This window comes from Candoia aspera, chromosome 2, assembly GCF_035149785.1.
Source record: "Candoia aspera isolate rCanAsp1 chromosome 2, rCanAsp1.hap2, whole genome shotgun sequence".
Taxonomy (NCBI): domain Eukaryota; kingdom Metazoa; phylum Chordata; class Lepidosauria; order Squamata; family Boidae; genus Candoia; species Candoia aspera.
In genome coordinates this window covers 215,918,172-215,932,868 of record NC_086154.1, presented here as the reverse complement: position 1 = coordinate 215,932,868, position 14,697 = coordinate 215,918,172, and the positions used below count along the sequence as shown (strand labels likewise).

The 14,697-nt window shown below is 36.6% G+C and overlaps 1 protein-coding gene across 1 annotated transcript in view; it reads right to left on the bottom strand.

Moving 5' to 3' along the window:
- The window catches only part of LOC134490217 (uncharacterized), a 43,953-nt gene that overhangs the window by 12,662 nt on the left and 16,594 nt on the right, over positions 1 to 14,697 (bottom strand). Inside the window, exon 2 of the mRNA XM_063293116.1 lies at positions 6,339 to 6,586. Within this exon, the coding sequence (XP_063149186.1) occupies positions 6,339 to 6,586 (248 nt within the window). The remainder of the gene's footprint in view (positions 1 to 6,338; positions 6,587 to 14,697) is intronic.

Here is a 14,697-nt window from a genome sequence, read left to right as displayed (position 1 = left end):
TTAAAAAACAAATATATACAGTATGTTGCTAAAAGCCCATTACTGGAAACTCAAGATATAGTACCCAGAAACCAATTACTGGATATTTTAATATAACATAGATGGAAGACAAGCATATATAGTCTTGTTGGAAAATTCCATGCTGCATCTTCTCTACTAATAACTGCCATAATACCCATTTAATTACATCAGCATCTGAACAATCGAAGAACAGCTGCAGCACACTGAGCTGAGGCAGGAGTTAAAGGCCAAAATCTTTATTGAATTCTATCCATAATGGTTGTTTTGCTTCATATAATGTTAATTATTTTCAACTACAGCTGCACTGATGCATCAATGAAATACAATTTACTCAAAATGGGTTCATCGAAAAGTATCTAACTGCTGAAAAAAGAAACCAACATAATACAATAGTAAAGACTAATACCACTATCCTAGTTTTCTTTAAAGGTCACATATGAATATATGGAGGATTCTACAAGAATTTTAGACATGCTGGCTTTGTAGTTTCACTGAAACCACAGTTTCACTGAAGATTTAACTGTGCAATTATTGAAAGAAATGAAATGCAGGCTTTCCCAATAACTTAACTACTGTTTGAAATAAGAAAGTTGTCTCAGATTTATTCAGAATATGGCAATGGAGGTATGTGAGTTTTTTTCTGTCCAATCTTCTTTTATTAGGGCACTATCATCTTCAATTTACTGTAGCTTTACTCTTGGATGATATGATTTCTGCCATATTTGATAAGGAACTAATTTAAAAGCCTTCATTTTCTATTCTGATCCAGGTAGACTATTTCATTCATAGACTACTGAACCACCATGGAGATAATGAATCAATTTTGATGGTGCTTAGCATAGATGGTGCTTGCATGTATCTATTTCCCTATAAAATAACTTGGCAAATAGCTATCTCTACCATTTGCCTAAAAATTGCCAAAATGAAACAAATTAGTAAAACTTGTTTTTATTTTATCAGGCTGTACAGTGTGCAAAAGCAATCTGTGGCTCTCAATGCAGATATTGCTGATCTACAAATATTTAAGAAGCATGGCCAATGATGCCTGGTGCCAGGAATTTAATTCAGCAACATCTGGATAGTCATTTGACATTGGGTGCCTACCCCTGCTGTTAAAATCCTCCTTAGATCAACATTCTTGTACTCATCTGTCTGAAATATAGTAAACATTAACTCCACAAAAAGGTAAGATAAGCTATAACTAGAAATATTAAATCACTTTTGTGCTTTGAAAGTTCAAAATAAAGGACCCTAGAATTCATAGACTGTGATCTTAGAACAGTTTACTAAGTCTGCAAATTTCATTCCAATTTGTTAAATTTTTAAAAAAATTATTCCAATGTGCCTATTTCCAAATATAGTCAAGAAGATCTGAAACTTTAGGCTTCTGAATCTCGGTTCAGGTCTTCCAATTTCCAGACTGCAGTCAGGAGACTTACGGTGGGATTATGGTGGACTGAACAGCCCTGCCCACGAGCTCCGTGGGCAGAGTTGGCATCATGGCAGTTTTTTTGGGCACAGGCTGGCTTTTTCTGTAGCCCAAAGCGTTTCTCCGGAGTAAGGAAAATGCTGGGAATCAACCCATTTGTCCTTCATAAAAATATTGTACCCAGAGATCATGGACAGCGTGCGCGATAGAATGTTAAGACTCACTGGGAGGCTGGGATTTCATCTTTTCTGAGCTGCGCTGCAGCCTCTTAAAGGGGAAGTAAGTCCTGCCTTCCCATTTCTAAAGCACCCAATTTATTTTTTAAGTTTTGTACCCTAAGAGAAGCTTTCTACAGTACAGTAAGAAGAAGCAGAATCTCTTGGTGATTGTTATTTTTGGATTATATTTTTAATCTCATTCTGTACAAATCAGTTGAATATGAAAGCACTTCCTTTATACTGTCTCCTCACATTCTTGCTAACCTTTGAAAAATATTTTCAAAAATTAACTGCCCGCTTGTTTTCAGTAGGTGGCACCACAATGCTATATGATTCCCTAATGAAAAGTGAATATAAAAGCATTTTACCTCTAGAATGGGCCACCAATATACAACAGCAAAATTATCTATATATTTATAAAATTCCTTCTGAAGACCTATCAATTAAGAGTTCTCTAGAATAATTATACAGACCCATAACCCGTCATATATGCAACAGCTAAACACACTAAATAGCTGTTCTGTTATTACTCTTTCAGTATAAGTACTAAATACATACACATAATTTCATTTTAAAATAAGTTTAGTTCACATACTTGATAATGGTTGCTAATATTTATTGAACAAATTGCAACTGAAATAAAGACACAAGCTATATTTGCAGTCATGCTGCAAATGAAGTAATTTTTGTGCTGCTTCTTTCTGAATAACTATGGATGGTATATGTGTGGTTGGAAGAGAGAATGAGCAAAGGGGAAGAAGAGAACTAATCTTAATTGGTAAAACTGACAATTCATACTTTAAAAATTGCTGGAAATATAACAGGCAGGTTGGATCATTTTTTTCTTATTTGTAAAGCTCAACAATTCTGGAAAATGATCCATACTAAAATAAAGCCAATTTTAAAAGATGAACTCCCATTCCAACCTGCAATATTTTTTATTAAACTTTACTAACTATACATCCCTTCAGAGTATACTTTGTATATGTTAACTGCCACAAGTGAAAAAAAGAGATGAGAGACCCCCACTGTTAGCCATTCCCAAATACTTTCCTACATGGTAATGTGCTCTGAAGAGCCTCATGTGGCACAGAGTGGTAGGCGGCAGTATTGCAACCGAAACTCTCCCCACGACCTGAGTTCAATCCCAGTGGAATCTGGATTCTCGGGTAGCTGGCTCAGGTCGACTCAGCCTTCCCTCCTTCCGAGGTCGGTAAAATGAGTACCCAGCTTGCTGGGGAAGGTGATGACTGGGGAAGGCAATGGCAAACCACCCCGCTGTAGTCTGCCAAGAAAACGTCGTGAAAGCAGTGTCCCCCCAAAAGGTCAGCCATGACTTTGTGCTTGCACAGGGGACTTTTCACGCAATGTGCTCTGACCCCCAAAGCCCTCTTGATTCAAAAGAGTTATCAGGAACTGTAACCCAAAATATGCTTGTTATAAAGTTAATTTCTTCTAAGCTTAGTAGTATATAAATATATTTCAGATCAATCTGTAAATCACTAATAAGATGAATAGAGCTGCAAAATATCTATCTTAAATTAATGTTATCAAGTAACACCACATAGTGCTACCTAAGCTCTAACCCTCAGAAGAGGAAATCTGACATATTCCTTTTCCAACTCTATGCCAGACTCCATAGCTGGTACTCTCTGATGGGGAGAAGCACATATCCCAGAATGCCTCAAAGGACATGACAGGTGTTCAACAGGAAAGCAATGGAAAAGTTTGGGATTCCAAACCCTTCCCAGTCTTCTCCACTTCCCCTATCGGCTAGAAGCTTTAGAGCAGCCTTTGATGAGACTTCTTTTAATAAGAAGGAAAAAAACAGAAACAGCAGAAAATATTAATTTCTCACTTCTGAAATGGGAGGTGTCCCTGGTAAGATCTGAGGCCTGCTGGAAACCTCCATTTTTATTTACATCCCACCCTAGATAATACCATGCCATATGGGGCAACAAGGAGAGCCAACAGAAACTTTGGAAGCAGAACAGAGCAAATGCGTAATACAAACAATAGCTGCACTTGCAAAAGATGTGTTATTATGAATAGGTGTATCTTCTTTGCTTTCATTCTGTTTTTTTTTAATGCTTTTTCCCCCCATACATTGCTCAGAGCCAGTTTGAAATGGGGCAGCACAGAAATCTCACTATTAAAATAAAAGTAGAAACTAGCCAAAAACACCTTAGTGTATTTTCCAGATGTATTTTAATGCCTGAAGCATTCAGCTATTTTATAAAGCAACTGAAGACAATTGGTTTAGAATCCTGTTATTTTATTAACTGGTCTTAAAAGGATATAAAATGAAAAAATATACTAATTAATCACAATGAGTAATACAAAATCATATTGCCAATTCTTTATATATTAAATGAGCAATGTCAGAACTATGATGTTTTTAACAGGTCTTAAATAGACTACGTTTCACTGAAGTGACAGATTTTTTAAATAATGAGAAATTAGGAAACATAATGCCTAGCTTTACATAATGACTAAGGGAAGTGGAACTACATGATATGTAGGGAATATACTTTTCTCCTTCCTGATCTGCTGTTTTGAGATATAAATTAGGCAGGGAACATGTAGTCCTGTAGATGTTCTTCAGCTTCAACTCTCCTAGCATTCTTCACCATCACCACCACTAGCTAACCATGCTAGCTAGAATTCTGGAAGTTCTATTTCAGCAACATTTGGAAATCCACAGGTTTATCATCCTTGAAGCTTCCACTTGACAGAATCATAAACACAGCATATTGTCATTGACTAAAAGCTGCCATGCTGACAGCAACTTCACATATTTTTTCCAAATGCACAAGTTTTGCAAACTGTGTTATTTATACTTGTATTAAGAAGCTGCAGGTTACGAAGTGCTCCCAAGTTATATCAATAGATTAGCAGAATACATCCCTATACAGGCTATGTAGGAAGGTAAACGGTATACTTTCCATACAAAGTAGAAACGAAATTGCCTCAAGTTATCAAACAGAAGACAACAGAGACTAGAAAAAAATATAGTTTCTGGGTCACCAACATGGTGTCTATTAGCACTAATACATCTACTACGTATTTCTTTAAATCACACTGTGGAAGGAGAACCTTGCAGCAGTCAGTGCAACCCCTTCCTTTCCTTTGTTGACTCTCTCCACAAGGGAAGCACCGAAGGACACCTGGTCTCCCATTACAAAAGGAAAACATTGATAGCACCTGAGCCTGGATGTGTATTGGAAGGAGTCTCTTACTGTGTGGGAGAGCAGAAGCAGTAGGAGAAATTGCAGGCAAGAATGTGGACCAGTTGCCAGGATAAAGTGTAGCATAGTGGGCACCTGATGGTGAAGGAGGAGCAGGAGTAGATTCCAGCAAACCAACAGCAGACGTCTTGAAAGAGGAAGAGGAGCTTGGCAGCGTTTCTGCTCCAGCACAGATGCTGACAGTCTACACCAGCCAGTAGCTGCTAAAAGCACCTTTTTTCCTCTCCCAACACAAACTGAAAGTCTATGCAAAGCCAATGCTTCAGCAGCAATTGGCAACAAAATAAGCTATCTACCTTCAAGATGGCTAAATGGTGGCTAAAGAGATAGCAATGGAGGCTTTTGTGATAGCAAGCAAGAAAGAAAACTGTTTTAGTACTCTTAGGATATAGATACGCACATACAGTAGCCATAGAGATCAGTGTAAGAATAGCATAGTGTAGAGTATAGGTTTAATGGTAAGAGTTAGGTGGCAAGAAATAAAAACTTTTTGTGTAATAAAAGCCATCCTGGAAACATGGGAAAGATAAAAATATTATCCTTATTGGTGGCTTGTACCTAAAAGAACCCCCTCACACTAAATAAATAAAAAGCATCTTACGAACTAAAGGACAGGCCTCAAATGTAATGTCTATCTGTACTACAGCTTCTGGACCATGCATATACCCAGAGGCATTCGTAGAAAATAAAAAGATTAGAAAGATGCAGTACACTGCTTTGTTTGGAAATGTGCCTATCACTCCAGATATTTACAGTAATAAAGATCTGAAAATTAATAATTATGATAAATTGTATGTTTACAAATGTTCCAAAGTATTGTACAAAGAGGCATCAAATACAATAGAAAGTTTGAATAAACTTGTGTAGGATTGCACCCAGATTGCAATCTTGAATGGGAGGTGATAGGGATCATCCTGGAAGGCCAGAACTAGTTGTAGGAAGGACTTCAATTTACCTTCTGGTCAATGAATGATTTAAGACTGGCCATGACCACCATGGCAGCCACTTTGAAGAGCGCTTATAACATGCTTTCAAAATTCCACATATGCCTACTGGTTTCTGATGTAGCATGTGTGCAGCAGACTGATTCTTAGGAACATGCAAAAGATAATATTTTCCTTGCAGAGTTTTTAGTCTGTAATATTTTAGGTATTCAACCTATTTAATGTAGTTTACAACCCAGACTTAGTCTGAGTTGAGGTATAATTTAAATGCAATCAGCATAGTTTGCAATAATATAGCTAATATTACAACTACAGTGGTAGCTATTTCATACTGTACTTTGAACCAGATTTCAAAATATTTGATACCTTATAGATCTATCAATCTTTTAAAAGAAATTAAATATATAAAAATTGTAGTTACTAATCTTCCCAATTGTGTTGGACTTTTAGGTAATAGGTGTAATTAAACCACACTGACCCAAACTGTTATCGCTGCTGGTTGGCCATGAAGCTATTCTATCTCTTAATGTTTTCTTTTTACATGAGTCATCCAACTTCACAGAAAGTTCCACTTCTTCCTTCCTGATTTCTCGCACAAGCTGCATACGACATCGTGTGAAATCTTGAAAGGAAATTTTTCCATGTTCATCCGCACCAAGCTGATGCATGATCTCAACCACAGACTCTTCCATGTTCAGTTGGCGACATACCATCAGCAAGTCATTCCTAAAGAAAGAAAGAAACTAAACTAAAACAAATGTAATTTAGTAAAAAAAAAATGCCAGTAAGTCCACAGTTATTTTAAGTACAATAAAGCCACTGCATATTTTTTTTGTTGTCAGTAAAGGATCTTAGAGATAACCAGATTTCAATCAGAGGAGTGATGTCTGATTAAAGAAATATATTTATGAACTCCAGTATTTTTGCTATAGTCAAGATTCTATATATCCTAACATTTTTATTAAAAAGATTTGACACTTTTTCAAATAAGACGAAATGATACCATCTCTGATTTATAAGAGGGAGGAAGAATGGGACAGTATGGAAGACAAAAATATTTTCTGAATCTTAAATCTGCCTTAATACATTCTGGATTCAGGATGTGTATAACACTCCTGCATCCTCATCCCAGTTTATTAGTTGCAAAAGAGAATGCTATGTCATGATATTGGCAAATAACACTACAAAGATTTCTTATTTTGCTTATCAACTGTACGATATGTGTACTGTATATCTACATATTTAAACAAGTCTCAATTTTTATTTCCCTTAGAGTAGGCTGAGAAGTTCTTGAAATACATTTCACACATGCCCATGCACAAATATTTTAAATATATACAGGACACACAAAAATAGGATTCCTGAATGTCATTAGTCGTATCTATTTCTTATATATACACTTTACTAATTCTCCACAATAAATCTACATGGAACAAGAAAATGATACAATTAATTACCATACCCAGAGCAAGGTATATATACAAACATAAGTTCCCTTTTCAGAAGCATGAAACTTTTTCAGACTTCTGAAGCCCCTTATGGCTTGTCACCCAGTAGAAATATACATATATAAATGTGTGTGTGCATGTGTGCATGTCCACATGTACACTCAAGCATGCAGATGTCCCTATGTGAGTATGAATGATATATAGTATGACTGGATTAAATGTTTCATTTCTAAGTATTCTGGTATTCTTTTTCTCTGTTTCTATTATTATTGTATTTCAATCTCCATTAACTAGTTTTTAATACTTAGCGACATCAATATATATGGTAAAGATGATTCAGAATAAACACGTTCTTAATCAAAATTCAATTACTTTTTCCTGTGCTGCACCTTCCTTCCTATCCCATCTTATAAAGGTCTGCTGGCTATTTTCATTTTGGAAGAAGTAAATAAGTACAGCATCCAAATATTCTAAAAAAAAAAAAAGGAAGGAAAGAAGGAATAAAGAAAGATCATTTGTTAAAGAAGTACAGTACGGTAGTTTGGCACTGAATGCCTTATTGCTCTGTATTTGTTTATTTAAATAGTCCCTATCCCCACCCCCAAGGTAAGTATTCATTCTCATAGGATAGGCTTATGCTGGAATTTACTGCTAGTCACTGCAACAAACTCCTTGGTTTTTTCCAGCATATCACTCTTACACTTCTGATATAGGACCTATGCTGGGAAGAGGACAATATATGCTGTTAGTTTTCTTGGGTTAATTAACAGTGCTGTGCTAGAGTAGTTCTAAGAACAGGATATTACACTATAGAGTCCCTATTGTGCCCTTTCTACTAATTAATATCTGTTTGGTATCTGTATGAATCTACTAAATGAGTTTCACTTAACTGCAACTCCCCATCCTACTGCAATTGACGTTATCAATGTGCCAAGTCTGTGTTTATGCTCAAGAAAGGCCTTGACGAAGGCCAGCCAGCTAGCACTCAACTCAAGAAATATGGATCATTGTTTTAGTAGCCACTGCTTAAAAGCATTTAAAATTCAACATTATAATCCATCCAGAAAAGAAAACATAACTATAAAAAAATCTGTTTGAGATGCCTAAAGCATCTCATGGAATATTATTTCCTAATCACCAACATATGAATATTATATACTACAAAACATTATACTGGCCTTCTTGTAATCTTTGGGGGAAAAAACTGGGTCAGACTCTATTATCTTTCCTCCTTTAAAACTCATTTATTTATTTAATGAAATTGTATTTCTAGATTTCCTTAATATCTCATCGTCCATTCGTTTCATTAATTAGGAGACACAGGTAGAACTTTCTATCTAAAATACCCAATCTGACTATGCTTACGGAGTGGGTAGGAATCAAAGCTAACTTCCTTTATTCAATAACTAAGCTTGTATTTTAAAACCACTTATGCATAGATGGAACTAAGTAAATATTACCCACTTACAAGAAAATCAACACAATATTTTTCGTTAAGCATTTATAAATAAAAATTAAAAGACAGTCAACTGGAAAGCTGAAACTATACCACCATTTTCCCTAATAGTTAAAGAATGTAAAATATGACAAAGTTTCTGCTACACTGTTTCACCAGAGGCTGGTGAAATCCCTATTCTGACAGGAGTACAAGGAGACAGACAGGGCTGCAACTAGGGGGGGCCAAGTGGGGCATGTGCCCTAGGCACCACGCTGGGGGGGTGCCAAAATGAGCACTGGGGGGACACCAAAATGGGTGTGGAATCCATATTTGCCCTGGGTGACACAGACCCTAGTTGCGGGCCTGGGGACAGATCCATTGATCAAAGACATACTGAGAAATTAAAAGAGCTTCCATTTTCTTTTAGATTGATATTTGAAATTTCTGGCATAATCAACAAAGAACTAGAGAATCAGGTTAAAACATGTCAGGGAATAAAACGGTACAGGAATATCTGAAATGGAATTTATATAACAAGACATTTTTATTCACTCACAAGTTCAATTAGCAATATGCCAGGACCAAATGCCTTTAAATGGCTAAAGTAGCTGCTTTGTTTTAATTATGATAAATAACTTTAAAATATATTTTTGTCACCTTTTTTTGTTTTTACTGCTGTTGGTTATATTACAGAATGTTTTGATGATGCAACTGTCAGTTAAGGATGAGGGTTTAAGTTTTTAAATCTTGAATTATACCACTGTATGTACCCTTTTAGACATCATCATTTAATGCAGATCCTCCATCTGGGTCATTTTGGAATATTTGTATATAATACCTTTAGTTAATTGGATTTGGACTGGGGTTCAAAATATAATAGATTTGCTATATCTCCTGTCACTATCATATTCAAAACCTGTGGTATATTTTTTCTGAAAAACTGTTTTTTCATCCTTTTTCTCATTCTAAACTGATGCTATGGGGTAACCAAATCCCAGTTTAGTCTTGGGTACATAAGAATTCACTAACAAACTGAACAACGGAAAATACATCTTATTGAACTATCATATTTAAGTCACAGTTTACACATTGTAAAGCTAGCTTTTCACACAATCACTAAATCAGAGGTACATTTCTATTCTTCAGTACCAATTCTAGCAGTTGTACATGACTGCACTCATTAATAACATAAGGTTGTACAAACTACCCCAGGCTGGTGCTCTGTAGATATGCTGGGAGTGAAACTCTCAGAATACTCAGTCAGCTTGGCCAAAGACAGTCCCAAGGGCAGTTTGGTGTAGTATTTAAGACACTAGGTTACAAACTTGGAGACTGAGAGTTCTAGTCCCACCTTAGGCATGAAGCCCCCTGGGTGATTTTGGGCCAGTCACCCAAAGGAAGCAAGTAAGGGCAAACCACTTCCAAAATCTTGCCAAGAAAACAGCAAGGACTTCTCCAAGCAGTCACCAGGAGTCAACAATGACTCAAAAGCACACATGCGCAGACAGACAAATTGGGGAAGGCTCAAGTATAGTTACAGTAGCAGTCAGACTCCAGGCTGCCAAGGAAGAGATAACAGAAATCTCTGAGAAAATAGCTTTTGTGAAACTAACAAATGTAACAAGTCCCAGAGAACTAAACTGACCAACACCATAAAATACTTTGTGGCTGCAGGTGTACCATAAAAACTCTGACCTCTGGAGAACCCCCAGAAACTGGACAAGGGCCTCCTCTGTTGTATGAGTTACAATGTGTATCAACAGGAGAAATTACTTATAAATAATCATATTTTATGCTTGACTTTTTCAATATACTAAGAGCCCTACAGTGCAGAACACTGTGGCCTGTGTGAGGATGTGGTCAGTTAAACAGAATGGTGCCCAGGCTTTACTAGATTTCAAGCCCTATTTAGAGGTAATTTGATAAAAAGCAAATGTTCATATAGGTTTTTTTTCAATATGCTTATTTCTTAGACTTGTCTAAAGATTCTGTCATTGCTAGCCATCTTGCCTGAAATACCTAATTACATGGTTTTATTTTGCTTTCTGCCATGTATTTTTTAAAAAACTGAAAGGAGAAAAAAAAGGTTTCCCTATACTGTTATACTTTTTATAACACTTCTGTTCCTGTTTGTACTAATTTAAACTTGTTAGGAAAGCTTCTTAGAGAAAAAGTTTGGCATTTGGCCCACTATGAAAAGAAAAGAACTCTCTGAACTCATAAAATGGAAGCAATCCAAAATAAAGAAGAGCTCCATTATATTTCAAAAGTTCTCCATTACGAAGTTCAATGGCATACTCTTATCAGTATTACATAGTCCAGAAGATTGATTCTTGAATGTCCTTTTATATATTGGCGAAATGTTACAGATACAGAACTTCAAGGGTTGTATCTTGAAAACTGTGGAGGGAGGATGGAAAACAGTTCATAGGTCGGCATAACAGTACCAGCAGCCTTAATATGTGGGAGGCCAGGAAAGAAGATGTAACATCACTAACATTCCCCAGCATTTCTCAAGTTTCAGTAATACCTACTAAATCATATCTGCCTTCCTATAGTAAGGCATATGGTTCTTTATACTTGTCCCCCATACCCTATATAAAGTCACTGAAATCCTTGTGTTGCATAACTTGACCTAGTCTTTTCTGTATTTATGTGTTCCTCACTAATGTCTCCGCATTCTCTGCATACCCTTCAGTCCCATTCCAGTTCTTAGCACTGAACTATTTTGTGGCCCGCCTTCTCCTTTTCCTACACCATTTAGTTTAATATCCTGTAGATCAGTATCTTCCAAAAGCATTCTTCCCAATTTTCAACAGGTACAGCCAATTTTTTTGCCAGGAATCCCTCACCTCAGAAACACATTCCTAACTGTATCACAAGACCTTTATTTTAACATCTATATTTTTCTGGAATAAGATTGTTTTCCTCTCTGGGCTCATTTGGAAAGCAAATGTGTAAACCCTTTGACAGGTATTAAGGTCTAGGTATCTTAAATCAAGAACTTTGTTTCCTGTTTTCAAAGCTGCTAGGCATTTATAGTTATTAATAGGTAAGCGGCTGCGATTTCATTCCAAAGCACATGTAAAATTCATGTTGTGATATAACTCAAATCTGAAAATAGTGGATAAGAACTTTTATTGGAAAGCTTGAACCAAACAAAGGGATAATATTTTAAACCAGTTGATTTTTAATGGTTGTTTTAAAGATTTTCAGAGATTGTCATTTAAGTTTAACTTGACCTCAATATATGTTTGGCAAAATATACAACTGCAACGTGTATTAACTACACAATATGGCCCAGATGCTTTAGCAGCTTCCAAAGTATCTGAAATTTTAGTTTCTTTAAGAGGTGGTGCATTTGACCAGAAGTCAACAATTCAATTTTATAAGAGATTAAAAAGTGAAACTATTAGTTATATATTCTGTGGAAGAAAGAATTTAAATGTCCAATTTTGGAAAATCAATGGGTCCAGGCATTAAAAAACATGAAATACACTTTTTACAATTTAAAAATTAAACTGATTCCTCAGAAAATATTATTTTGAATCTATTGGACCCCTCAAAGAATGTTTAAAAAGCAATGGGCATCAAAGTTTTTGTGCAGGAATTATAAGAAACTTGAGGATTCTTTAACTGATGTGATTTGGCCTTCTCCAGCTATAGCTTTGTTTTTTGGTTTCAAATCATAGCATATGTTAACCCAACTTTGAAAAGAATAATAATTAAGATGTAACTTCCATTAAAAAATATTCCTAAAATATGGAATTTGTCATTTTATGAAGAGCTCTGGCTCTCTGAGCCTAGAGTTCAGCAAAGAGGACAATCTTACATAAATGGAAAAAAAAAATATCCTCCAAGGAATGAATTCATGAGTCTGTTCTCTGTTTTTGAAAAGGCTTTATGGTTTAAAAATGAGAAATGAAGAAATATCTTTCCATATGGTCTAAATTTAGTAAGTTTAAGGACTGGATTCTACATTGATACTAAAAGGATATTATATGGATTTTTTTTCCTTTAGTTTAGTTTAGTTTAGTTTAATCATCACCAGTGTATATAGATTCTTTTCTCGCTATATAATCACTGCTGTATTTTTATGCTGGTATTGTACTTTTTGGATACCATTATTAAAAAATTATTAAATTATTAAAAATCACTCAAGCACATACAGTACATTTTCCAAAGGCCTCAGCTGAAATTCCAGCCCCACCTGTCATCCACTGCATGAAAGCATCCTCCAACAGCATGTACAATGCTTTGGTTACTGTTTTTATTCCTTACAATGGGTTGACTGGACCACAGTTCAACCACTAGGTGGAAACAAAGAGTTCCTTTTTTATCCCTTGCTTGCCATTGAGTGGTCGCTTGTATTTGTGCAGTCAAAATGTAGCAACTGGATAAGTGATATTGAAGAGCTGGAATTTGAGAAAAGTTTTTTTGCAGATAGAATAAGTGTGGGACCTGTAAACTATCATAAAATCATAACTCAAGGACAGGAAATGAGGTCTAGGGCTTCCCTGAGAACAATGGCCTCTAAGAAAGAAATTTCCCACAACCCTGGCTACAGAAGTACAACAGCCAAGGTCTTTGAATTATCATGGAGCAATCTTTTCAGCAGGCAACTATGTTGCAAGAGGATTGGTTGCTATGGTCAAAGCTTATGATATCAAAACAAGATTGCCTTCCTTTCAAAGGTATAAAACAGTTGACGCAATTAATGTCAAGCTTTTGGCAAATGCCTCAAACTGAATGCAAGATTCTCACAAATTAACCTGATTTATTGAGTGTTACAGGAATTTCAGCAACTGATTTCAGCAACCCATACAGGAATTTCAGCAACTCACTGGGGCCACAGTGGCTCAGTGGTTAAGATGCTGAGTCAGAGGACCAGTAAGGTTGGCAGCTCAGCAGTTCGAAACCCGAGAGCACGAGCCGCATGACGGAGTGAGCTACCATCCACTTGTCCCAGCTCCTGCTAACCTAGCAGTTCGAAAGCATGCAAATGCAAGTAGATAAATAGGCAACAGTGATGTCTGTCAGCACCTGGTCATTCGAGCATTCACACAATCACAGTCAAGAATGGGTTCCCTTGTGAAAAGAAGCTTTAAAGGGTCGAAAGCAGTTTGACAATCAGACGTCCACGCAAGCTTAGCCCCCGGGGAGGTAACTTTTTGTGTCTCCCCCCTCCCCCTAGTTTTCAGTAAGTCAGTAAGGGGCAAAGCAATTTGTGCAAATTGGGGAATAAAATTTCTGTAAAAGTTGGCGAAACCTACGAAACTTTGAAGTTGCCTCCTGGTACAAGGGGGTTCCCACCCCATTATATCTTGGACTTTGGCAGGATCCATCTCGATGCCATTTGCAGAAATACGATAGCCCAAATAGTCCAGCTGGGACTTGTGAAACTCACATTTAGAGAGCTTAGCATACAGTTTTCGCAAGACCTTCTTAACAAGCTGAACATGGTCCTTGAAGTTGTCAGAATAGATTAAAATGTCATCTAAATACACTAAAACCCCCTTGTACAAATGCTGATGGAGGACATCATTAATGTATTGCATAAATACTCCAGGGGCCCCTGACAATCCAAATGGGAACACTTTGTATTGGTAAGGGCAGTTAAACTGCCAAAGAGCAGTTAAAAGCAGTTTTCCATTCATTCCCCTCCCTAATTCGAATTCTAAAGTAGGCTTCCCTGAGATCAAGTTTGGTGAACACCTTTCCTTTCAATAGGTGTGCTAGCATGTCTTTCATTAAGGGGAGAGGGTATTGATTGCTTATTGAGATAGCATTTATTCCATGGTAATCGGTACAGAGTCTAAGAGACCCATCCTTTTTTGCCCGGAAAAGCACCGGGGCTGCTAGAGGTGAATTAACAGGCTCAATGAAACCTCTCTCCAAGTCTTTATCTACGAATTCCCTAAGGACCTTTTCCTCAGCCTCTGTCATAGCAT